The 27,305-nt window shown below is 42.2% G+C and overlaps 1 protein-coding gene across 1 annotated transcript in view; it reads right to left on the reverse strand.

Moving 5' to 3' along the window:
- Nucleotides 1-5,859: 5,859 nt before the first annotated feature.
- The window catches only part of dnaaf9 (dynein axonemal assembly factor 9), a 34,289-nt gene continuing 12,843 nt past the window's right edge, over nt 5,860-27,305 (reverse strand). The window contains exons 19-37 of the mRNA XM_083792566.1: nt 26,862-26,909; nt 26,680-26,770; nt 26,481-26,584; nt 26,214-26,357; nt 25,886-25,971; nt 24,602-24,703; nt 23,788-23,905; nt 23,285-23,373; nt 22,973-23,107; nt 22,565-22,690; nt 19,613-19,650; nt 18,751-18,886; nt 17,586-17,672; nt 16,349-16,455; nt 15,881-15,955; nt 13,597-13,931; nt 12,929-12,994; nt 12,295-12,388; nt 5,860-11,991 (exon numbers count right to left, since the gene is read on the reverse strand). Of these exons, the coding sequence (XP_083648692.1) occupies nt 11,885-11,991; nt 12,295-12,388; nt 12,929-12,994; nt 13,597-13,931; nt 15,881-15,955; nt 16,349-16,455; nt 17,586-17,672; nt 18,751-18,886; nt 19,613-19,650; nt 22,565-22,690; nt 22,973-23,107; nt 23,285-23,373; nt 23,788-23,905; nt 24,602-24,703; nt 25,886-25,971; nt 26,214-26,357; nt 26,481-26,584; nt 26,680-26,770; nt 26,862-26,909 (2,088 nt within the window). The 3' untranslated portion in view covers nt 5,860-11,884. The remainder of the gene's footprint in view (nt 11,992-12,294; nt 12,389-12,928; nt 12,995-13,596; nt 13,932-15,880; nt 15,956-16,348; nt 16,456-17,585; nt 17,673-18,750; nt 18,887-19,612; nt 19,651-22,564; nt 22,691-22,972; nt 23,108-23,284; nt 23,374-23,787; nt 23,906-24,601; nt 24,704-25,885; nt 25,972-26,213; nt 26,358-26,480; nt 26,585-26,679; nt 26,771-26,861; nt 26,910-27,305) is intronic.

Genomic DNA, 27,305 nt, shown 5'->3' on the forward strand with positions numbered 1-27,305 from the left:
ATTTTCCACTTGATTTGACACTCACTTTATGCATGCGCATACCCTCTATATAGCAAATTGCTAATCTTGAAAAATACATTTCAAACTGTATTTTGGGCCTTGTAGCCTACATATTACATAATGTGTGCAAGTGCAGTGTATATCCTGATATTTTTTTGTTGCAGTTGTGGTTTTAACTAGTCTTCAAAGAGAAGAGAAATTCCACCTCCACACAGCAATAAACAACAAACACATAAAGCGTGCGATAGGTAATACACACCATTGTTAAGAGTGGCGTGGATCGGCAGTTATCTTTGACACACGCCAGTGAGAGTGACTACTGTTTACATGCTGCTGTCAGAAGAGGTCAGAAATAGCTCAGACCCACCACAAACAAAAAACACTATACAATGGTGGGGTGTGTGTGTGTGTGTGTGTGTGTGTGTGTTTGGTTAATGTACAAACTGATACTGCACGATTGTTTGATGTGAAGTCAAGTGTGTCTGGGGCTGAGGTTGGAAAGTGTTACTTTGAGTCGCCAGGGAGGAGGTGGCAAGAGAGAGAGAGAGAGAGAGAGAAAGAGAGAGAGAGAGAGAGAGAGAGAGAGAAAGAGAGAGAGAGAGAGGAAACCCTGATGTCAGAGGATAGAAATGTTGGGTATTGTATCTGCCTGGCAACAATACAAGGACATATACAACGCACGCACGGCACACGCACGCACGCACGCACGCACGCACGCACGCACGCACGCACGCACGCACGCACGCACGCACGCACGCACGCACGCACGCACACACACACACACACACACACACACACACACACACACACACACACACACACACACACACACACACACACACACACACACACACACACACACACACACACACACACACACACACACACACACACACACAGGCTGTCCCTCTTTAACACATAAATAGGCTACACATGCAGTCTCAGACACAGAAGTCTGTTTTTTACTTTATCAGACACATATATTATATGGTTTTCTCTATTTTCCTCTGACAGTGTACAGGGTGTCAAACTGGTGATCCGCGGGTCGCTTCTGCGGCCCGCCTGCCTCAAGCAAAATAATAGCCAAAATATAGGCTAATAAGTAAGGCTGCATGATATATCGAACATGTACCTTCATCAGAGTGGAGAATATAAGTATAAATCAAGTTGAGCAAAGCAACTCTTCTTTGCCCCTCTCTCTAACAGACACAGTTAACGATCGCTTGTTAAGTGCCTGCCAGACAGACAATCAGATGAAATGAAGGCAGGTGTAGAGTAGAGTGTAGACTAGTGAACTGAACATGTTCTCTTTATATCAAGTACTTCATACCAGCCCCTTATGAAAGGATTTAATTTTCCATCCTGAATGGCAGTAACTAGCATACAATGAGAACTGAGAAGATCTCCACAAAGGTTTACTCATCAAAACTGATTATAAAACTGTAACCATTAAAGCATGCACTCAACATATAATGGTTCTGTGACCATGGCATGTGCATAATATAAAATATTTTAAGTTTTATCTGATATTGATTAATATGGGGGGTGGGTTCAATTAATCGATTATTAATAGATAGATAGATATTATAGCAGTGACTGACTGAGACATCGAGCGTGCGTCCGCAACTGGTTGTGGCCCCCATCAAGTGACCTTTTGACCAATGCGGCCCTCGCCCCAAGTTGAGTTTGACACCCCATGTACCATGTACACTGTACATGGTACCAAATGGAACTCTCACTCACTCACGATGTTACAGTTGTCAGTTTAAAACCTAAAATATATCTATTGCTGCACTTTCTATTATTATGTAATAATTACTTTCTTTGTGGCTTTTGCCTTTATTTTTATTATGGAGGGATAGACAGTAGGCTGACAGGAAATGGGGAGAGAGATGGGGGGTGACATGCAGTAAAGGCCGTCGGGATCGGGAGTCAAACCCGCGGCACACTGCCAGACTGGACTACCAGCCAAGGTGCCTGGACCGCTGAGCCATGACCCAGGTAATCATTACTTGTGTTACAAGTGTTTTAAGTGGCAATAAACTATTATATAATAATGAACATGCTGTAAAAAGATTACTTGAGTCAAAGTATAGATACTCCTGATAAAATATTACAAGAGAACTGGAGTACTTGCTTTTAAGTACAAATTACAAAGTATTTTCCTGAAATATATATAAATACTACTGAAAATTGACAATCTATAAGGTCACACAGGCTTAAGTGGTTAATTCATTATGTACATTTACCCTGAAATATAATGGAGTCAAATGCCAATAAATGTACTTAAAGGACCACTTCACCATTTTTCAACCTATACCAGTAATAATCATGATAAAATGGCACATTTTCTTTCTACTCAGTCTCAGGGCTGTGGGCAGTTCAGAAACCCGTCCACCATGTGACATCATCGATGAGGAATCCAAGCTAATAGAAACTGCAGGCTTTCTAGTCCTGAAAAGTTGCAATGCGAAAATGGAAATGGAAAATGCCGCAGCTCGCTTGGTATTCAACCAGCCAAAATTCTCACATGTCTCCCCCCTGCTCCGCTCCCTCCACTGGCTCCCGGTCGCTGCCCGCACAGAATACAAAACTCTGATGCTGGTATTCAAAGCAACCAAAGGTATGGCTCCCCCATATCTTGCAAGTATGATCGAACCCTACAAACCCTCCCGCGCACTCAGATCAGCCAACGCAGGGAAGCTGGAAGTACCCCCACTAAAAACGCCGGGACAACGCTCCACACGTCCCAAACTCTTCTCCCTTCTGGCTCCAAAACTGTGGAATGCACTTCCCATTGCAGTCAGAACTGCAGCATCACTCCCAATCTTCCGCCGTAGTCTGAACCCACCTTTTCAGACTCCATCATGGCCCATAGCACTTACCCCACCCCCTTAGATAGCATTTCTGTAGACTTAGATAGCATTTGATACAGACTTATAGCATGTTATGTAGACAGCACTATAATTGCATTGTATGTAGTCATAGCACGTCATAGTACATATGTATAGCATAGTAGTATAGATGTATAGTTTATATGTATAGTTTCATTATATAGATATTCCACTGTTACTTTCTTAGCTTACGCATGTTTCATCATAAATGTTTTTATGTGATGTATTCCCATGCTTTTTTGTTCTTGCTTAATGTAAGTCGCTCTGGATTAAGAGCGTCTGCTAAATGCCTAAATTGTAAATTGTAAATTGGAAGCCATCGTTCTCATGATAATACAAAATCTGCCTAATGATAATGTCACTGGTGGACGGGTTTCTGAACGGCCCACAGCCCTATATGAGACACAGACTGAGTAGAGAAATATTGTGCCATTTTATCATGATTATTAGTGAGGACCTATTATATGAAGATAGGTTGAAAAGTGGTGAAGTGGTCCTTTAAGTAGCCTAATGTTCTTCCGTTACTGTCCACTAGGGGTTCTAGTACTACTGTTACTACATAAGTCTACTGCTTCCAGTAGTGAGACAAGATGTATTTAAATGCTTTAGTGCCTTCCCTTCCAACACAGTATCAGCTGAAGTGGAGAGCTGGGAATTGGCATCGATAGACTAAACATAAACAAGTCTGTCTGTGGGCGTTGTACATATGCTCATGTGTTAGGGAATATGTGTGTGTGCATGTTTCTGCGTACTGTATGTGTGTGGTCGACTGATCAAATACAAAATCTCTGTGTACTGTACATGCATCTTCTCGTGTGTGCGAGCGTGCATGTGTGTGTGCGTGATGCATATAACTAGAGTCAGGACTGTGTGTGTGTGTGTGTGTGTGTGTGTGAGAGAGTGCATGTGTGTGTGTGACTGTGTATAGGCTGTAAGAGGGTTTGTACAGGGTTATTAACATGCCATGCTGTAGGCATGAGCTAAGAGTATGTGTGGAATTCAGTCGCACACCACATACGGTACTGTACCCACAATGTAGTAAGCTCTTTCCTCATGCTGTGTGTGTGTGTGTGTGCGCACGCGTGTGCGTGCGTGTACACCTTATTGTGTATAGGAAAATGTACAAAACAAAAAGTATCTAGCTAATATAATTACTTTTTGTAAACTTGCTGTTAGGACCATACCAACGTTTGTGTGTCTTTGTCACTCTTCATTTGTACCATAGGCTAATTCCACACCCCTAGTCCCAAGCAGTACATGCATTATGGGAGTTGCTTATGGATTATATGGCACAATGGACCTAAATGACTAAATCTGAGTGAGAACAGCAACATCAGATAAATATGTAAAGTTCTGTGTGATTTGAGGTGTTTGAGGGTGAGATGATTTAATCATCACACCATGAAACACTTGCATATGGTGCAATATCTGTGGAGGTACCTCTGGTGGAGTAGCTTCGAACATTGCTAACCCTGGAAAAGTACGTAATTGCTTTGGCAGCCACATTGTTTACAATCCTGTGGACTATACACATATTGATAAGTGAAACTCTCTCCTCCACTCTGAGCCAACTGAGGCTACTGAAATGGGCAGGGAGGAGATGAGTTCTGGGATGGAGATGAAGGATCAACCTAATTTATTTTGAGAGGTCTGCAATACTTCTTTTAAGACCTTGGGGATGCTATTTTACCAGAATATGAAAGCTTAATCGGAATAACATTGAAAAGTCAATGCACTCCTGCACATGAATGTGGATATTCTGCCTAGAAACACCTCTTCCTTAGCTGTAACTTCAGTCATCGACTACCACTAGTCTCTGAACCCTGGAGACGTCATATTAGACCCGAAGAGTTTCAAATCTGTTTTGCCCAGATATTATATTAAATACACTAGTATAGTAGAAGTATATTTTTTCAACTCAACTCATAGTGAGAGACTAGGAGAGTCGAGTCACCGGCTCAAAAGAACCAGGCAAGCTGTCTTAATAAAAAGGAAAAGAGGGCCAGTCGGTTGAGGGACCCCACATGACCATGCGGTTGAGGTGATAACTACATCCACCACTTGTTCTCCTCCCAAATAAGACCTCACCCACTGCATGGTTGAAACCCAAAGGCATACGTTTGCCCAAACGGACAGCATGTCAAACATTTACAGGTTAAGTTATGCTATATATGCGTCTATTTGTTCATAAAAATAACCCATTCTATTACCTTTGACACTGCGCATAGAATGGACGACGGTAGTTGCAGGCTTTAAAATGTTCTTCTCTTTTTAAACATAGTAGTTACTCTTGCCAACCTGAACTCCTGGGTTCAGGAGTCCTTGTGTGATGGACAGGTTTGTTATCTGGGCTATGCAGGGAGTGATGATCTCAGCTGCGTCTTGAAAATCCTTATTGAAATATATTGTCATGACCTGTTTTGTATGGATTTAGTCCTTTGAGCTGTTTAAGTACATCTTCAGATTTCTTTAAGAGAGGATGCTTCAGCCTGGACTCCATGTTGTTGATTAAAGGATCCATAGAGCTTAAACTGAATAGGCAAATTAGTTACCCCAATGCTTTGTCGGATATAATTTCTCCAACATCCAGGAACAACTAAAAACTGGAGACCAATCTTTGATGATATAGTCAAATCCATCAGGAATCTGATGTATATCCATGTATGGACTATTATGTCATGTATTATATGCATTTCTATTTTTAAAGGTCTCATGACATCCAAAAATGTATTATTATTTTCCTTTTGGGTTTATAAAAGTGCTGCGATTGGCCTGTGGACTTTGATATCAAAGTCCACACTAATCCTGCCTCCCAACGTTATTGAGTAAACACATTTTGGAGTAGCAAAGTGTGCATGATTTTTGTCTTTTTTCCACATTTTCCTCAAAACAATTCCACAACTCAAAGTTAAAGTTCTAAACTGAACATTTGAGAAATTAGCAGACACTGATTAACCATATAAATATTTAATGGATTAATTGGTGCAATAAATACAACACTTAAGATTATAAAAGCATCAGTCACAGGAAAAAACAAAAGTTACAGTAGTTCCGTGTAGAACGCAATTGAATTTCGTTCAATGTCTGTAGACTTCACCCCTCAAAACAAAATGTGTAAGTTATTTTTGGCACAAAAATATTTTCCCATTAACTTTTTAGCATAACAGAGAGCCAACAGAGACATTCGTATTTACTCTTTGTTTCTGAGAGGGGAGAAGAAACTCTTGCTTATTTTTCTTCCCCGGATCAAATTCTTCCATTGTGACATTATAAGCACCTGCCGACATGAATCGATGCAGCTCTGAATTAAAATAACATCCCTTTTTTCTGTATTATACTGTGTGGCCAACTTTTATACAGCCAATTGACCCCACCCACCTCCCTTCCCCACATCTTCTGCTACAACATTTTGAGTTTGATAGAGTGAATTTGCCATCTCAGTCATGGGAATATAACTTGTACCTGAGTAAATTAAATCTCACTGTCTGTGAGGTCTATTGGGGTGAGTGTAGCTTGTGTTTCCCTTATAACCTCTTCATGACGGAATGGGCCCAAACACTTAGTATCAAGGGTAGCCTGAGGCCTGTATTTGGTTGGTTAAAAAAAAACTAATCTTTAGGCATCCCTCCACTACTCCTTTTACAAGCATAGAAACAGGAATGAAAAATATTCATTTCATCAAAAAGTGCATACATTCCAAATTTTCAGACCCTTGTGAAATGCAGGAGCCAATTTTCAAAAATGGAAATAAACAAAAACAAAATCTCCCATATATGAGAACTTCACCCTTTTTCTCCCCCACGTACAAAATCTATTTAACACCAAACTTTGTTTTTGTCCTATAACTTCAGCTACAAAAACCCCTAGTCTTCATACAGGATGAAGACAATAGGGTGCTTAGTCTGTGTTGCCAGAGAGCTGAATAGGAGATACAAGAGAGAGACTGACTTATGGAGGGCTCCCTGGGGACCCCCAATGTGCAAAATAAGTAGGGGTCACCCAACTTTAGCCACAAACTCAATCCTTATTTCACATCAGTCCCCAAACCAGTCATACAAGGACAATGGCTTCCGTTCCTGGCATTGTTTCTTTTGGTCTCTTTATTAAGTAAGTTACCTGAATCATCTTGAGCCCTCCATTGGTCCTCCCGATTTAACCTAGCCTACTTTTCTCTCTGGCTGTAGTAGAACACATTGCTTTTAAAGACAACGATTCTGTGGGTTCCTTTCACCAACACTGTTAAGGATTTCTTGTCGGGTGGCTAAAACCACGGCGACACGAACAAGCTTTGAACGCAGTTTCTCTGTAGGTATTTCTGCTTTTCTTAGCCGTGGCCAAGGCACTGCTGGATCAGAGAAACCTGACTACGTCTCGGAACCAATTAGATTCTCTTATTTCTTGATTCTTAAAAAATAAAATAAAATAAAAAATGCTTTTTGCTTCATTACATTTTGTGCGAGAAAGAGTGAAGATTTGATTCTTCTGCATTTCATATGCTCGATTCACAGTCGTTACAAAAATATTATGTGTCGTATCGAGGTAAATTCTCAAATTCTTTTACCAGATATGTAAAATATAGTTAATTATTTTCTTTCTGTTGTACCAGTTTGGTGAAAGGCAAATCTCAGAATATATATACAGTACATGTTATCATCTTCACATGAAATCTGAACACATGCAACATAGTGTAGCTGCAGTATTAAGTAGTACTGTAGTAGCATATACAGTACCGGTGTAGTACTGTAGTAGCATATACAGTACCGGTGTAGTACTGTAGTAGCATACAGTACCGGTGTGTGCAGCTATAATGTTAGAGCTGAATATCACAAACACCTCACATGACCTTCCTGAGCCTTTAAGGACTGCTTTATAATATATGAACCTGTAGACCAAACAGTGGATCAGTTCCAATACTGCAACATGTAGAATAGGTCCCATTATGGTACCATCAGCTATTTGACTGTCAGTAGAGACTGGTCTCTGTCCCATATATATGGTACCATCAGCTATTTGACTGTCAGTAGAGACTGGTCTCTGTCCCATATATATGGTACCATCAGCTATTTGACTGTCAGTAGAGACTGGTCTCTGTCCCATAGATATGGTACCATCAGCTATTTGACTGTCAGTAGAGACTGGTCTCTGTCCCATAGATATGGTACCATCAGCTATTTGACTGTCAGTAGAGACTGGTCTCTGTCCCATAGATATGGTACCATCAGCTATTTGACTGTCAGTAGAGACTGGTCTCTGTCCCATAGATATGGTACCATCAGTAGAGACTGGTCTCTGTGGGATTACGTAACAGCAGAACGAGAGCAACTGTTCCTCGAAATCACAACACCCGACAGTGAAGAACTTTTCTCCAAAGCTTCTAGATATTTTGGTGAAAACAAAAGGAATGTGTAATTTTATCCACAGAGGCTGCTAGCATTTTAAAAGCACCACAGGTTGGTCTAATATGTTTGGGCTTGTGCAGTCATTTAGTGACAGTACATGTCACTGAGATACACACAGAGATAGTGGTAAAATACCTCATATTCATTTAATTAGTAAATGAATCAATATTAATATGCTGCAGCATCTCCAGATTATTTTTTTGGGAAAGAACATATTCACTTTAAGTCTCCTTCATGTACTGTGGCCTTAAAAGGCACTCAAAACTCAAGTCTACAACAGCACAGAACCCAACATGCCGAGAGACGGTAATTTAGCAGCATATTTGTAGATTCAGTGAGTCCTTAAAGAGTTCTAAGAGGATACTGTAAGTCATGAACACTATCTATATAAAAGAGCACAAGATACATACAATTGCACTTCTGCTATGTGTGAAGGAGGATTGTGTGTGAGAGAGGTTAACCACCTTAACCCTGGTGGCCCTACTTTGGGCATGTCATTATAGCCAAAAATCGTTAAATTTTCTTTTTGTAGCACATCTACAAGCTCACAGCGTGTGTAAATCAACACACGTGTCGATTATATTTTCCAATCATTTCGAAAAAAAGGGCAATGAGTTTGAAGGTGAAGCGTTTCCACTCCAGTAACCTCTTTCTTTTTATGCTGGATATTACATGCCAGGATAATACATATTACAGGCATACTTCATTGCTATGTTAGTTGCTAGTTTCTATGCACTGTTATTTTTTTTAAAGACTGTGGGACATCTAGCATTGGACGGTATGTCTTAGTTGGACCAACATAGGCTCTACTGCTAGGATAGAAGGGGCCAGCAGTGGCTGCATGTTAAGGTTTCAGAAAGGCTGAAACGCTTAGAGATACACTTGCAGGATACAACAATATACACTTGCAGGATACAACAATAGTTGGTACTAAATTATCTTTATGTCTGAAAGCATTGGAAAGCTGTAAGGTCTTAATTACCATTCTACTGTATGTCAAATTTGGAGACAGCCACATATGTGGTCCAGATTTGTTTCAACAAGCTAGAAAGACTCAGTCGAGATGGCAGAGAAGTGTACACCCGTTGACATTTCCTCCCCACTTACCCCTGCCTCTCTGTGTATCTATAACTAGCTTTAGTATGGAATCAAAACATGGACTCCTATTCTTTTCCTTACTTTCTCAGCTGACCCGATTCAAATCTTTGGGCACTCAGAAGTGAGTACTAAGCCATTTTGTTTTTGGTATGTCTACAAAAGGCCAATATAATAAACAGTACTATTATAGTAGCAGCAAAATCATGTACGCATTTCCTCATGCGCTCAACTTTGCCTTTAACACGATCAGTTCACTGAAGGCAAAGTCAATGCCATTTTAATGTATCTACTGCCCTATGTTAATGATCACACTGCTGACCCCTATGAGTGGATAACAGCCATTAAGACTATTGGATGAGGACAGGGTTCCTACACATGTCAAATTGACACAGATCTGAAATAATCTGATTACTGTACGACATATGCCATTATGTAACTGGGTCACATGACCAAATTCCAAAAAGATCAACTGGACCATATCAATGTGCATCTGAGGATACTGTTGTCTTGTAGTTTGTTTTGACATCAACCATAACCAGTACCAACATTTGTCAAATGATAGTAGGTTAAATGTATAGTATAATGTATGTATGAGAGATAAACAATACTTTCCCCCATACATTTTGGTTTTACGTACATTATCTGTTAACACTTGTGTGTAGGAACCCTATGGATAAGAGGAAGACATGCATAGACAGTAAGAATACAAGCTTACTGTGTGGTGTGACTGACTCTACTGATAATCAGGGTCAAAGAGCACACAGGGGCATATCTACTCTATCTATCTGAGAAGAGACGTTAAGTCTTATTCTCCACAACTTCACAACACTAACACAAAGTCTTACCTTAACCTTTCCTCTAATAACCTGACCCCTTATTTCCTCCAATGCCCTGGACCATAGTGTTGTCCACCGTTAACGTAGCCAGGAATGGACCAACACCATATTTTGTGTTCAGTCGCCACTATTCCCAAATCCTTTCCCCAAACCCGATAAAAACCACTGTCGCACAAATTAGGAATGTTCAAAGGAAAACAGATCAATGTATTAACATCACATGGTGCTTAACCGTGAGATGAGAGATCCACACCTGAGCCCAGTAAATTGGCATTAGTAACTGTGTCTGACTCTCTTTCTACCTACACAGTAATTTCATTGGATATATTAACATGGACTTGTTTAGTGTGTAGCAGCAATGCAAGCTGGAGGTGATGGTCATGATTCCTGCTGTTGCTAAGAGCTTATCGCAGCCGCTCTCGGAAGATTAGATTTTAAGCTAAAAATGGAAACATTATAACCACTTAAACCCCAGACTTAGTTGACCGGAGTCCCCCAGGGCTCTATAATGGGCACCCTCTTATTTTTGCACGAGACTAAATATATCTTCATCTAAAAAAATAGCCGAACTACATGCTCACAACGCTGTGGCGTGTTGTGAGCTTGTAGATCTGCTATTTGGGCCGAATGTTCAGGGCACTAAAAACAAACTCAGCCCTTGGTACAGTCAGGAATGTGTAGCATTGAAAACGAGGCAGGTTGTCTACCCAGGGCCTGCATATTTTGGAAGGCAGTTATAGACAATTGGAATGATGGGAGACAATAATGTGCTTTACAGGTTCCCTGTGGCCTCAGTGAGTCAACATGTCTCACGCTTGATTCTGTACAAGACTGCCTCCACTCACTGCATGAAAACGGCAGCTCTTCCCTGAGGGGGAGATGAAGTCCTTCTTTATTGCACTGTGTCGTTAGATTCACTTTAGACTTAAAATAAAGCGCGAGGGGCTGGCTGTATCTCTGTGTGATTGATGGCATCATTCATCAAGCCTGCGCTCGGGCCAACAGAGTCGGCCAATATTTAAGTGCTCGCTCTGCCTCGGAGTGGCACACAGACAAGCTAACAGGTGGACCCTGGATTGGGTGACAACAGAACCGGGAGCGCTTCTTGAGAAACCCCACCAGGGAGAAGCCTACCAGAATCACACGGCTGCCCACGCCCGGACAGAAATAGAGGCCTTAATTGGACGGCTATGATAAACAGAAATGCACAGACTGTATGTAGAGAGAGGGTGGGGGTGGGGGGGGGGGGGGCAGGAAATTCCCTGTAAATGTGAGGCTAGGCAGCCGGATCAGACCACTTTACAAACAGCATGTTTGAGATCTACTTTATAACTGAACTTTTATGGCAGTCAGGTGAGGAGCGCTCATTTCTTGATCAACATGTCACCTAATCGTACTCGCAATCACATTGCTCGAGCAGCTACAGCGCTTTTCCGGCGGCCAATTAGCTAGCGGACGTGCCAGTGGTAGGTGCGGAAACAAGATGTTACATCACGATTATGCAACATTTTTCTGGTCCTAGAAAGTGGATGGATTTCAAGTGACTGTATTGTAGAATGGCAGTAACCCCTCCCACCCTCCCAACACTGCCACAGTGGTTCCCTTAAGACGTAAGACAGACAGATGGATGGAGAGCACATACAGTACGGACTGGGACTCATGGATCAAACAGGTCTGGTTGGCTCTGCAGGTCCAGCTGGTGGTTGAACAACTCAATCTCCTTGTTGGCCTCAGCGAGGTACTCTCTGATGAAGTTATCCATGTCTGTAGCAGTAGTGATGTAAGGTGAACAACAAAGTGTATTAAAACAGCAATACACCGCAAAATACACATCCAGGAATTTGAAGCCTCTGTGATAACTGAAGCCATTATTGGTCTTCTTTAACGCTTGCCAATCAAATCCCCATGACCTTTCAATGGCCATCAAATCCGACATTAATGGACTGGGTGCTTAGATGAAACAAAAATAGCATTCTGACTCATGCCCATGACATTTAAAAAATAAAAAGGTTTCAACCCCGGAAAACACCTTTCTTTTCATGACTGTATTAAATCTGAAGAGGATACAGGGATGGTAGTGACATTTCTTTCCAAAGATGTCAACGTACTGGTAGCCATTATAGAAGTAGCCTTGTGGGAGAGGCTCCAGGTGTCTGGTCACCTGAGCAGAAAGAAACACAATGAATATTTACCCAAAGCAAGCATAAAAAACAAAACAAAAACAATGAGCATTTCAATTAAGCAACAAGTGCAAAACAAAGCGTCTTTCTCTTCGTCCCATTGTGTTTCTTGGTGCACCTGCACCACTGGCACCAGGGTGTTGTTAGGCTATCAGTGCTGAATGACTAAAAGAAAACTGTAGTTTTCGGTCTTGATGGTCTTGATTTTGTGTATACATGCATGATTTTCTTCATTATTTAATTTTGAGTTGTAGTGCTTACTGCTTTGGAAGCCAGTCTATAGTGGCAGTATCAGCAGTTCAGAATTGATGACTCCCAATTGGACAAGTGAGTTGGACAGGTGCAGGGCAGCCGGGAGCTAACCACTCTATTGCTCTATTTAGTTTAATAAAAGAACATTGACTTTGGATGTCTTGCCTCTGTGTGGTTTTGCGTGATGTCTCCCAAGGGTGGTCTCTTACTAGAACTGAACTTTACTATCACACTACTGTGTCAGTGTGTCATGACAAGAGAGAACTCACATGAATATGGTTGATTTCCTGTGTTGAGAGAGTGTGTTTAGCCTTCTTAGGCTTCTTGGATTCCCTCTGTAAGCACCAAACACAAACAGCACTGTGATCAAAGAATACATTATTAAAGGTTTTATGACATTCATTTTCATTTATTTTTCTTTTTTCTTTTAGGTTTTATGACCTCAATTACACCCAAAAAACCTGAACTTTGAACATTCAGTGGATTTTCTGTGGTCTGAAGTTTTCTTTGGGGTTTTTTGGGCCTTTTGAGCTACAATGAAAACAGGCAACACAGTGAAACAGTGACATCTGCTGGCAAATCCCATTGACATATATGGGATTTGCAGTAAGTGATGTCACTTACTGCCGGCAAATCAGAGCACCTGTTTGAGCCAGAAAACCCCAGATCACAGAAAATCTACTGAATGTTAAAAGTTCATATTTTTTGGGTGAAATTGAGATTAGAAAACCTAAAAAAAACAAGAACAATTCCAAAACCTTTTTTTTAATGTCACAATCCCTTTAAGATTTGCCTAGGTGTCACTAGATGTTTCATGTCCTGGCCGTTTACTGTATAGGAACGCTTAGGGATGGGGATCAGTTGAAAGCCTACTGTGCATCTGTAGTGCACAGAAAACCCTTCTGCGGTAACTTGACTTGACTGTATGTCCATTTACCTGCTTCACACACAGTCTGAGCCAGTCCTTCAGTCCATCCTGGGTGAGTCCTACACCGCCAAACACCAGGAAGCAGGGAGTGGTGGCCTCGTGGGGACTGTGGGCCGGGACGTTGGTGCCATCTTCCAGGACGTTGGTGCCATCCTCCGGGACGTTGGTGCCATCTTCCAGGACGTTGGTGCCATCTTCCAGGACGTTGGTGCCATCTTCCAGGACGTTGGTGCCATCTTCCGGGACGTTGGTGCCATGCTGCGGGATGTTGGTGCCATGCTCCGGGACCATGGTCAGGGTTCCGCTCATGGTGTTGTAACTCACCTCCATCATCCTTTCTGAGTCTGGAGTGTCCAGAGACGGAAGGAAGGCATCACAATCATGTTTGATGCATGTAGAGTCTCTCTACGCTGCGTAGAATGCTTACTTTACTAATGGCGGCTTTGTATGGAAAGAAGGGCATGCTGAGGTGCAGTGTTAATGCTCAAATATCTAAGGAATCCCCCTGTCCCAAAAATGGCCACAGCACTGATGTGAAGTGTGTCACAAAACAACATAAGGCATGTGCCAAATGCATCCCAAATCAATGTGAATAACATACGCACAGGAAACCAGTGCTAAATAACAGAAGAACTAATAAACAGAAGGATCTGATGTAAATAAAATGCTAAAAACAACTGAAATCCACTAGACACTAAGGGAATGTACAAACTCAACCAATCAGAATCACTCGCCTCATACTTCTCTGCACAACGCATACTTCTCTGCACAACGCATACTTCTCTGCACAACGCATACTTCTCTGCACAACGCATACTTGCACAACGCATACTTCTCTGCACAACGCATACTTCTCTTGCACAACGCATACTTCTCTTGCACAACGCATACTTCTCTGCACAACGCATACTTCTCTTGCACAACGCATACTTCTCTGCACAACGCATAATTCTCTTGCACAACGCATACTTCTCTGCACAACGCATACTTCTCTGCATAACGCTTACTTCTCTGCATACTTCTCTTACACAACGCATACTTCTCTGCACAACGCATACTTCTCTGCACAACGCATACTTCTCTGCATACTTCTCTTGCACAACGCATACTTCTCTGCACAACGCATACTTCTCTGCACAACGCATACTTCTCTGCATACAGTACTTCTCTGCACAACGCATACTTCTCTGCATACTTCTCTGCACAACGCATACTTCTCTCTGCATACTTCTCTGCACAACGCATACTTCTCTCTGCATACTTCTCTGCACAACGCATACTTCTTTGCATACTTCTCTGCACAGCGCATACTTCTCTGCACAACGCATACTTCTCTTGCACAACGCATACCTCTCTTGCACAACTGTCCTCAATCATAATGCACACCTCTCTACACAGCTCATGCAACAGTGCTACTATAGACTATAGTCTATAGAGTAGACTATAGTCTATATACACACATGAATGTCAAATCAACAGGGAGTGAAACATCAAGACTGGTGACGCTAAAGGCTAAACACTAGACTGAAAACAATGATGATGTCAGAGCAAAGCACTCAAGCAAAGTTCCTACCGTCAGTCGCTTCTTGCTTGCCTCGAGGGCAAGCCATTCTCTAATCATTCCCAAAATAACTGGGAAATGCAAATGAAGGTCAAATATTTACCAGTGAAAAAAACACATCACGTTAAAGTCTTAACACACACACTTGAACTTGAAGACCTGTTGACCTAACAGGGTAATTATTTATGTTAACAGTTTCCGTGCTTTGAATGGATTACTCCAGGTTAATGTCGCTGCCATATCGGACATACGCGACTTTTGTTTTATGTGTTTAATCCGCCGCAATGTAAAAAATAAATAGAAAATCCTTCTTCGCCGCGGAGAAAGAGAATAGGTGCATCTGTTTTGACGAAGAAACCGGAAATCGTCACATGCTGTGGGCTGCTAGGGCTTCTGGGAAATTGAGGCCAATGCAAACGAATGGGGTTCAACGCCTCATGGAGGAGGGTCCTGTGCTGCGTCTTCCGGGTGTACCAAGATGGCGGGTGGTCCAGCCGTTCATAACAAACGGGGGAAGCTTTTTTCGCTCGATTTTCGCGGATTAAAAGCCCAAATAATTCAGCGTATGCTCTAAAGGTAATACAACAATCTCGGCAGTGAAGGGGGGTTGATTAAAAGTCTGGTAAATCGTTTTCCGCAGTCAAACTGTTAATAGGTTATCATTCAGTAACTTACGGGAAAATGTGTAAAATCTGTAGTACGTCAATAATTATAGAGAAGCATAACTCCTACCAGAAAACCTGACTTTCCCCCAGATGTTGTACATGTTTCCTCTGAACGGGTTGGTCCTCAGTGATGACTTCAGCGCTAGGGTAGAAAGGACAGGTACAAGTACAGAAATACGGTAGCAATGAGATCATATGGTTTAGTTTTCAAATCCTTAATTTAAACTGTGTTTACGTAAACAGGGTAATGTAATCCCAAAGTGACCCAGTGTGACCCAGTCTTTTAACACCAACCGCTGACAATTAGTTTCCGACCACAATCCTCTCCATATTTGGGAGAGAGATGAAGCTTATGTAATCATTTGTCACACCCTGCCAGATCATATCTTGGCTTCTGTTCTGTCAAGTGCGGGGGTCTGTGTGTGGTGAACAGGATTTTGTGCATCAATGTGCATGTTTGAGAGTGTATGGGCTTGCACGCGTGTGTGCGCGCAAGCCCGTATGTGGTGGTGGGGGGGCTATTTTTCCATCTCACCTTTGAAGCGGGTGACAAACAGGGGCCTCTCTAGGGGGCGGCTGAACGTCACAAAGTGCTGGCCGAGGACAAGTGACCCTGAGCCACAGGAGAAAGTACCCTTGCACCTGAAACACAACACACACACACACACACACACACACACACACACACACACACACATGGTACTGACAGCGAGGGGCATTAACACAGGCCAGCAGCCAAATGCTGCTGGGGTTGGTTTAGAACTGCCTGGCAGGTTGAGCTTGATTACTTTGGCATCCTTGTATCATTTGGGAAGGGCGGCAGAGGGGGCGGCAGAGTGGGTTTTGTTGCATGTACGGTATGTTAAAAGCTGGCTGGCAAACTGGTCAGTTCAACAGTCACCATGGCCAGTGGATAATAAGGTCTGAGCATGTATGGATCACAACCACTCTCTCACGCACGCACGCTCATCAAAAGAATCAACAGCACTGCAGCTGAAAACGATCAAATCATAGCGGCTGAGGCCAGAAACCAGGCGTATATGATCAGGGCAGAGCCTTTTTAGCAGTGCTTCAAATTAGGCGGACCACTGAGGCATGGGGTGTGGATAGATTTACTCCAGAGGCAAGGAGGGAGGGTCTGGGCCCTCTCTCTCTCTCTCTGTGTACATGGCAACTGCACAGCCAACAGCTTGTTACTGCATGTCTGGGAGGCAGCTGGTGATAGAACAGAAGATGCCCTGTGGGGCTTTACAGCAATCAGGAACCAATACCATCCCTTCTCCGACCACTGTAGCTGCACATAAATTAAACCAGAGGAATGGGAATGGAGATGCATGGTGGTGGTGGTGGTGGTGGGAGTGTGACGCATGCTGAGCCAAGAGATAAACACAGATCATGATCTGTCCACTGGTGGCCAAAAGGTTATAGTGTGAACTCTGATGAGGGGTTAGATGGATAGATGGGGGGGGGGGGCAGTTCCAAGTAATTCTTTGTTAGTGAGGCTCCATCAGAACAACAACACTTGTGGCTCCTAAGAAGTACAAATACTGGCCTGTATGTACAGTACAGTAAGGAGTACCATTATCTCTCTCTCTCTCCCTCAACAACTTGCCCTCGAGCACAGCTTTTATCTCCCAAATGTTGCATGTTGCACGGAAACTGCTCAGTTCTGTGGCTATGTGACTTTGAAGTATACCATTACTGTGAAATAGAATGTGCTGTCAGTCAGTGTCCCTCCGGGGTATGAGAAAACATGACACGGAGTCTCTTACCATCCCGGGTAGAGGAGGTAACGCGCTCTCAGCATCTGAGGCTCATTGAAGGTGCTGTCTGATAAGATCTGCTTCACGTCTTCATTCCTAATGAAAAAATACACAACAAGAAGGGACTTTAATATAACGCCACTGTCGGGCGCAAACCTTGTTTGTCCAAAACCCTTTACTTTTCAGGAAAGAGCACTTTCCGTACCAATGGATCCAATGTATCTGAAATCACAATCTCTTGTTTCATTGACTAAAAAATTATCTAAAAACCCCACAGACAGACTTCAGAATACTGGCATCCCTATGTTGGGCATATTATCATTATAAGCAAAAATGTTTGCAAAGATTTTCAAAAATAGCAAAAAAAGAAAAATGGGGGCACTGGCAGACTACTGACTACTGTGCGAGTGCTGGCGCTTTGGCATGGGGGGGTCAGATCAACATATGGTATGAATTATGTACTGGCCATATATGGCTCAGTGTCTTGAGTGTACATGGTTTGATAAGGGCCCAGGTAGGGCCGGGCCTTAATTTTCGGGCCTGTTGAGAACTCTAGTTTTAGCCGGGTGCCGGGCGTGGCTGCACTAATAACTTTGGGGCAGGCCCGGCTAGAGTTTGAATGGTATCAGTCAAAAGTGAGACATCAAAGAGGAAGGACGGGTGGGGTAGGATCAACATATGGAATGTCAGAACAGGTCAAACGTATGTAGATGTGTGCCTGTGCATGTATGCTTCTTCAGAGTGTAATGACACTTATTTTGCTTTTACACTTAAAAAAAATGAACCGAGAGAAAATGAACAAATTGCCTGTAAATGACCTAATAATGGCAATAAACAAGTATAAAAAAGAACAGGTCAGCTCCATATATGGAGATCTAAGGGTTTGAGGTCAGAGTTGCTGGCCGGCTCCATATATGCAGATCTAGGTGATGAACCAGTCTTCTCCATGCTATCCAGGGTTTGAAGAGGTCAGTGTTGTGATCTTCATATATGGAGACGGCCATATATGGAGGCGTGACGTATCACGAGGTGTGATGTCACAAGGCGTGACCATATATGGGGGCATGACCAACCGCCCGGCCGACTAACGGGAAATGGAGGTTTTCATAGTAAACTGCGACTTACAGTCGCAATAATAGGGTATTAACTTGTGAAGAAAAGAAAGAAAAATAACCTGGTGACAGCTCCTTTCTCTGCCAGGATGAAGGCAGCAATGGGATTGGAGGAGCGAATCAGCTGTTGAAGATGTTGCATGACAGGGTGTTTCTGGGAGTCTGTCAGCCCCGTCCACACCACTGCACTCACAATACCTGAGACACAGACAGTAGAAAAGAAAGAATAGGAATTTATGTACACACTGACTGTACACTGTATACGAAAAAAAAGGTAAAAGCATACGCACCAAAAAGAAAAGCCATTAATTAATTAATAATAATTACTGGTCTATATTTATGTACAATATATGGCCAAAGCTGTGAATAGTATTAGACAATAACATGTACGGTAATGACAGTGGTATGGTACTTTAAGACTGCAGTCCTCTCCATATTTAGAGGGCACGTCATCCATGGAAATAAAAATAGAGTCTGCACACCGTTATCAGCTCCCACTGTTTATCACAGATCAGCATTTGTTTTGACCCCCCTCCCCAGTCATCCATAAAGCCTTTAAAATCTTTTGAACAATATGGTGGTTTGATTGACTCCGTGGCAGCAGCGGTGCTCTACAGAAGTGAGAAACGTTTACCACCACTGCTAGTGCCATCACTGGCACATTAAAATAAACTCACTCCTTTTTCCCACGCAAAGAAGTGTCACCCAGATGCTCGTTGAGTTGATGTTACAATTTGTGTTCGATTGTCCTGAGGAAATAGTTTTTTAACACTGCAACCTGCGTTAGTGTAACAAGTTAACAACTGGGCCAAAACATAGACAGAGGCGTTTTAAATCGCCTCTAAGCACTGCTGATAAATAAAATAACAGAGGAAACAATAACTGTGTGGGGATTGCATAGTAAAGCTTTGTAATAAAACTTACCGTGGCTACATTGCTCTAACAGCTTGGGAAAGCCAAACCTGGAAAGAGAAGGAGAATGTGTTACTCATATAGTACATGGGTGTCACATACACCAAGACCATGTTTCAATACTACTTGGCTTAGGAGCACTTTTTTGATTTGAAATCTGATCCTGTGCGGAAAGCCATTGTATCAACACTAACAATAACTCTGTTTATGACTCACTCAGGGGGTGCTTGGCTAAAGTTGTGCAGCGATCAACAGTCTAATTCTATACTATGGTCAGGTAATGCTGTTATGCCTCTGGAGGCGCCATTGCTCATAGACATAGAAAGACACTGTACCGGCGATTGGCAACTGACCAAGCTAAAAGCTTTTCTATAATTTCATTTCAGCTTAATGTAATTTATTCTGGGTCTCCTAATCGATCCATGTTATATTCTCCATTTTTTCTCAACCGCCTGCACTGACTGATCAGCCAAAACCAGTACCTGCTAGTGCTAGCATGAATGGCCTCCGCCTGCACGCATCAGTGACACACACACATACTGTACAGTATGTGTGTGTACTGTATTTGTATATACTGTACATAAGTTCATTTCCACGCCCTTTTACACAGCTGAGAATGTGTGTACCACACACACTCGTACTCGCACAGCAGCATGTGGTGCCCACAAATGTGCGAGGACACACGCACACGCACTGTACAAACAAAATGCAAATCCCAGAGCCCCTCAACCCGGTGCATTTGGGGAGGTATGGAAAGGTATTCATCTTTCCTGTCCCGATGTAATGAACTGTCTCCGTCCGTCAAAAAGCAACGGATCAGGACTGACTGATGAGCTCCGATGAGGAGAGAGCGGAATGGATTAGAAGTTAGGGTTGAGAGGAGGGTCAGCCCTGAGCCGGGCTAAACACACCCAATTAGCACCGTGGTCGGGGTCCGCAGACATCCCTGTCCCTCTCCCCACCCGACGTAATCAGCGGGCGAACAGACAGGGACAGGAGGCTTGACAGACGTTGCCTGGAATGGAAAAGTCAGCACTAAACCACATTACTAACTAAGACTGCTAGCTGCCTCTCCACAGCTGGGCCAGGCAGGCAGGGGGGATGTATGTAAAGGATTTCAATGCAAAATCCCTTTAATTTCCATTTTGGGAAAATGGCACTACTTGAAATAGACAGTCAGTGTTTCAAAAACAGATGATTCCATCTTTGTAATACAGATATCTGTATTGTGGTCGGTGGTGGGGCGGTGGCTTAAAGATGGAGTGCCATGATTTTTTTCCAACCTAAAACATGATCATCAGGTCTTATTGTTATATAAGGAGGACGAATTTATAAAAAAAAAAAAGTGTACAGTATTTGTTAAAATGTCGTTTTTATGTGGGCACCCCCACCAGTTAATTAAGTATGCCTGGTTTGCCTGGCGGGTGGTGATGGGTGGTGATCCACCTGAACTGAAGCCGCACCCATAGCTGTAGTTGTATGATAAAGGGGGAGGGGTTAGGGGAGGGACTGATAATGTGATATATTACTATATTACTGTTTTTTCCATTGGCACCTCGCACGTTTGACTGTCAAGGGTTCAGCCTCCAGGAAGAAACCCTAAATACAACGGGAATACATCATTGCACATAAAAATGACTCCAGGGTGTCTAATGAAGTACTGTCACCTCATAGACTGAAAAAATACAAAAATTGTGGCACTCCATCTTTAACCAACCACAGGCACAGGCCAACATGCATCAAGCTCATTACCCTGTCACATGTCAGCCCATTACTTTTGTATGCACAATCTAGAAAAAAACGCAATACAGGACAATGCGAGGAGGCATACATTAGGCCTCAACTTCAGTAGTGATCCATAATTAGCCTAGTACATTTTGCTTTCATGTCAAATCTTTTTTCAATACTGTATATAACAAACAAAAAAAAACAAAGTGCAGACAAAATCTTGCCACAAGAATCGGATGGCACTAAATGATTGGAGCACTGCCATGTGTCGGCAGAGGTGAAACAAGGTTCAGGCAGTTATGTCAAAGATTGTTGATATTAATGTAACGGTTTAGTTAATGGTTCAAAATGGTAAAACAATCGAGTTGTCATTGTGTGTCGTTACCGGTATGCTCTGCAAAGCACAATACAATGCAATACAATGGAAACTCCAATCCGATTATAATGATAAACGAGAAACATATGGTCGTTATGAGCAGGTGTGCTGCAAGCAGCAATCAGGGAGACTACGTTTAGGTAAGAAACACAAGGCTAATTAAAAATTAACGCTAGACAACTCTCAATAATAACCGTTGTAAACGGGTCGTGTTCGACAATTTCAGAAAATTAGCTTGGGTCAGTAGGTCAGAAGTGTCATGTAGCCTTGGACTGGAAGCCTCCAGCATTTCAATGATCTACCAATATCATCACACCCTGAGGACATCTGGCACTCCCTCATCCTGCATAATATACTGCTGCTCAAATAGTATTTGAAAATACTTTTAGTCTATATACTTGGTTCCCTCTACACCAAATCTCTTGAGATGCATTATGGGCTTGTAGATCTGCTATTTTCAATGGATGTTTGCCTATTATGACATGCCCAGAATAAGGATGCTGGGGTTCATGTGGTTAAATCTTAGCACACATAGAGACCAAATGTTTGGGTTTACCCCATAGGAAGAAACACTGAGCACCCGAAGGATTAGGGAGCGACAGTACAGAGTATTAGAAATGCAATTTTGTTATTCATAATTCATTCACTGACTAATATTCACCTGGTAATAGCTTAACTGTCCTGATGCGATAAGCCCTACATATCTGGTATTTAAAATAGACTTGACATAAGTATTACTTACTTACTGTCAGCTACTGCAGTGCTGTTCCTGGATGAGCTTTATAGTTAAATAACAAACAGGAACCCAGGGATGCATTCATTATTCAGCATCCAGAAAAGGACAGCGAGAGAAATATTACCTGTGCTCCATACAGGAGGAGAGAGGGTCCACACAGGCCGTGACAGCTCCAATGGTGAAACAAGCCTGGACAACGGGGTCTGGATGGAACAACACCGCCTGGACCAGGTCCAGAATATCTGTATATCTGTAGACAAACATGTGTGAGAGAGAAGGGAATCAGTAAATACACACAATCACATAACAGAAAAACCTACTTTCCTGTGTTGCTGTTTTTTTCATTTATGTGACAGCCTGGCAGGCAGTGTTGTGACAGAAGAAGTGACAGAAAAATAACAAAAAAACCGAATAACATGTGCAACTAGAGATTCGGAGCTGGCTCCAACTGTTCTTTTTTTTCCTGTGCTGAAAAATGACATTGCGAGATCAGTGGGTCACTGAAGTTGAAGTTGAATGGACCCTTCCTTACCCAGGAGTGAGCAGCATCAGTCTGGGCTTTCCCCCTGGACCTCGCTGGCTCTCCAGGAAGTTGGACAGAAAGTGCTGCAGGTGAGAGGCGGAGAAGCCATCGCAGCTGTCTGGACCAGGCTGGTATACCACCCACCTATGGCATGCAATTAATAATGAGAATAATGATAGTCCCTATTTTGGGCATGTCATTATAGTCAAATGTTTTCAGAAAATAGCAAAAACTGCTGATCTACAAGCTCATGATGTGTTGCATTGCCACACATGTTGAAAATAGGGCTTATGTTTTGAATACAAATGACTTGTCTCTTACCTGCCACCTTCCTTGTTCAACTGTACCAGATAGTTGCAGAGCCTGCTCTTGTGGTTTCCTGGAAGCCCAGAGACGATGGTGATGACAACCTGTTCAGAGAGTTCTGTCAATGATGTGTACTAGTGTAGTGAAGAGTATGTATATATGTATCCCTGCAAGTCTAGGATGGAAGTCTGCCATTTGTTTCATCCTGTGTCTCCTCCACATGGTCTCCCTGTTGGCTTTTCTTTATGAAAACATACCAAGGGAGATGCACTGCCTACTCTACTTCCAAATACAGCCAGACAAAGCTAAATAGAAAGGCAGGAATCACTGGAACAACTCATTGTACCCTTTTGTCCCACAGCCAGGGCACAAATAGGATTAAGTAAGTCATATTGAACATAATCAAGTTTGTCACAAACAAACAAGAAAGTGAGAAAATGCTAAACTGCTTCGTAGAAAGCTAAATAAATAAATGCATTTCCCGCTATGTTTCCGTGCCCTTCACCCAGTGAGCTCACCTTGTCTCCCTGGGCTGTCAGAGGGCTTTTCATCTCTGTGGAGGAGAACAGCGCCCCCAGATGGTCATTAAGAATGGGCTCCTGACCCACACTGCTCAGGGCAAAGTGCTGAAGGAACCTGGTGGAGTGGAAAGTAGTACACATGAATGAGAAACCAGCTGACAAGGAGTTTTACTTTGAGAAGGTACAAATAAATGAATGCCCTACTTCATCATATGAGTGCCACACAAACTTAGCAAATCAGATCTACAAGCTAACAAGTTACAACACAAATGTTTATAAAATGATAATAAAGAAGGAACGGTCATGGACATACAAGGTTTCGGCCGACACAGGAACAAAATGCTACATGCGAAGAGGAATGTTTTAGTTCTGGGCACAAATCTTTAGCTCTCCTTCCCATCCAACACCTGCAATAGTCTTAAAATGTCTCTAATGAGGATACCCATTTCTTTATACATTTCTACCGATACTGAACCTGAATACAATTTACTATGATTGAAGGTAATATATGAACAGTGATATTGTAATGGCCTCCTATTTCTTAAGTGTATTGCCTGTAATTCTAAAAATATAAAAGTCTCTGCACATCCCGAGTACTGGAGGTAGCAACACATGCAATAGTTCTCACCTAAAGTACTTTTACATGGAATAAAGTCTTGTGTTTTTCTATTCAAGGGAGCAATTTACAAGCAGAAGGACGCTAAATAGAAAGGAAACTGCTAGCTAAGAATTCCTTTGTAGAGTAGGTGGGCAGCTGTATCAGTGCATGTGGACCTAATACCTAAGATGTGGTAAGACAGTGTGTACTAACATGTCTTGCTCTGGTAGCTGGGAATAGGAGGTCTTTAGGCTGCCTCTGCGTTTGGCCACCGGAGGCCCCTGACTGTCATGCAGCTTCTGAAGACGCAAGTGCCTGAAGAAACAGAAAATACTTTATTAAAACGTTGTTCATATTGAGTATTTACTCTTCATATCTTAAACGAAAATCGTTCCATATACACTACAGCCCGACCATTGCCATATTCTTGGTTCCAATCCCAATTTTGGAAAGTCCTAGCCAACCGATTGCGATTACTGATGTTTTGACTGACATTTTGGCAAAGTATAATTTATTTAATTTAAATTAAACTATGAAAGTTAACCCATTAAAACCAGAAAAAACATCTGTCATTTTATATTTTAGCTATAGCATTTACCAACTAAGCAATATAAATTTTTCAGAAAACATAAGATTTAGAACATTGGTTATATTATGCAGATATACAAGCTCACAGCGTGTCAGCATTGCACAAGCACTTGTACATCTACTATTCTTGAACATTTTAGAAAATCTTGAAAGTGTTTTGAAAAAAGTCTTAATGCTGTTATCCTACTGCACTCTTGCACTCATTCGTGCATGCATGTAAACTGAAACTTGGCAGTAGCAACAGTAGCGTAGCAAAATGCTGCTTTAATTATCAGTTAAAAGTGATGTATTTTGTCTGTTCATGAGGATGAGACCTTGGTAAACCTGACGTCACTCCCTTGCTCTCTCTCTCTCTCACTCACTCACACAAACGTGGCTGACGCAGATAGGTCTTTCAAGCATGGCGGAAGATGAAACAGACTCACAATTAGTAGTGTTAATCATTATCTGCATTTCAGTGTGATAATTATCAATATTTAAGGACTTACACTTTATGAATTTCCTGCATTTTAGTAGTTACAATGATTATGCTGTATTTTGTCATTTAGCATTTGATTTATTTTGGCATGTAGTCTATTCACACACACACACACACACACACACACACACACACACACACACACACACACACACACACACACACACACACACACACACACACACACACACACACACACACACACACACACACACACACACACACACACACACACACACACACACACACACACACACACACACACACTATTAAGGTCTTTGCTAAGGTCTTTGCTGTTGTCTGAGCAAAGGGAATACATTTCTGCAGAGAACAGCTCAGACATGAAGCAGAGCACTCCTCCATGGGCATGCAGCAGTGTTGGGCACAGTAAGTGTTATCAGTGGCAGTTAAGTTAAGACTCTTAGTCTTACATGCTTCTCTGGTCCCAAGTCAATTGTTCTTGTTCCACAAGCTGCAGACTTAGTCCAGATTCACAGCTTTGCCACACTGACAACACCTGGAAGCAGAAATTAGTATCTTCTCACAACTTGAGCACAAGTGTCAATTTGGTTTCGATTTCTTAATTTGAAATATTTACATCTCCCCATTATCAAAGTGTGACGTTCTTTGAAACATACTGTAAAAGTTAATTAACATACTTAAAAAGCATACCGGTATATATATTTGTTATATAGGCCAAACCAAAACTGGTTTCATACTGTGTAACTTAATCCCAGAGATTAGGGTAAAAAGGCTTACGGTAGAGTAGAAAGCCTTGTGGCTCTTGGATTTGGGTTGAAGAGCAAAGACCAGGCACTGGTCGGGGCAGTGCAGAGGGAACGGGAGGTGAGAGAGCAGCCTGCTGTCATACTCCACAAACAAAGAGGTCACAGCACTGGAATCCTAGATGGTATCAACATATCACATGAACAAGTACAAGGGCAGTGAAATAATTGTTGTTGTTTACATGGAGGTCGACAAAAAGCTCATAGTCCTCATAATGTGATTAAAAATTATTAAACAAACCTCATCATAGAACTTGATATTTCTGATGTGATCCTTGGATAAAGTGATGCTTCCGTACTGAGGATGGACAAACAGAAGTCCCTCAGAGAAGAAGATGATCTTCCCTGGAAAAGCAACAGTTGGCAAAGGAACAAATTATGCAAATGATAAACAAATACAACTTGTTTTGCAGAAAATAAGGATAAAGGGATAGTGTTACCTTCCTCTGGAGTGGAGAGCTGGCTGTTGGAGAAGACATATGCAACGTCTGGTGTCGTCAACACGCTTCCCAAACAGCTGGCTTCCTCTCTCTGCTTAGAAACATTAAGGCCATGAGCGCCCTGCCACTACTTGTAGAACCAACCATACACTAAAGTCACTGTGTTGAGTTTTTTAACGTACCTTTATAATAAGCTGCGCTTGTTCCGATTGCTTCACGTCCGATTCCATCTGAAAAGAAGAGCAGGGAATACAAGGGTTGCGCTTGAACAACATAGTGAGATATCATAGATAGGCGTGGGGATGAATAGGTGGAACACTCTATCATAGATAGGCGTGGGGATGAATAGGTGGAACACTCTATCATAGATAGGCGTGGGGATGAATAGGTGGAACACTATCATAGATAGGTGTGGGGATGAATAGGTGGAACACTCTATCATAGATAGGCGTGGGGATGAATAGGTGGAACACTCTATCATAGATAGGCGTGGGGATGAATAGGTGGAACACTCTTTTTTTTATGTATTGAGAAAATGTGATTTCTTGATCTCAAGGTTGTTCACCATTCAACATTATAATGCAAAATTATATTTGTACGTATTTAACCCATTTTGGGCGGGAACC

The sequence above is a fragment of the Protomyctophum parallelum genome (assembly GCF_964188405.1).
Source record: "Protomyctophum parallelum genome assembly, chromosome: 20".
Lineage (NCBI taxonomy): Eukaryota > Metazoa > Chordata > Actinopteri > Myctophiformes > Myctophidae > Protomyctophum > Protomyctophum parallelum.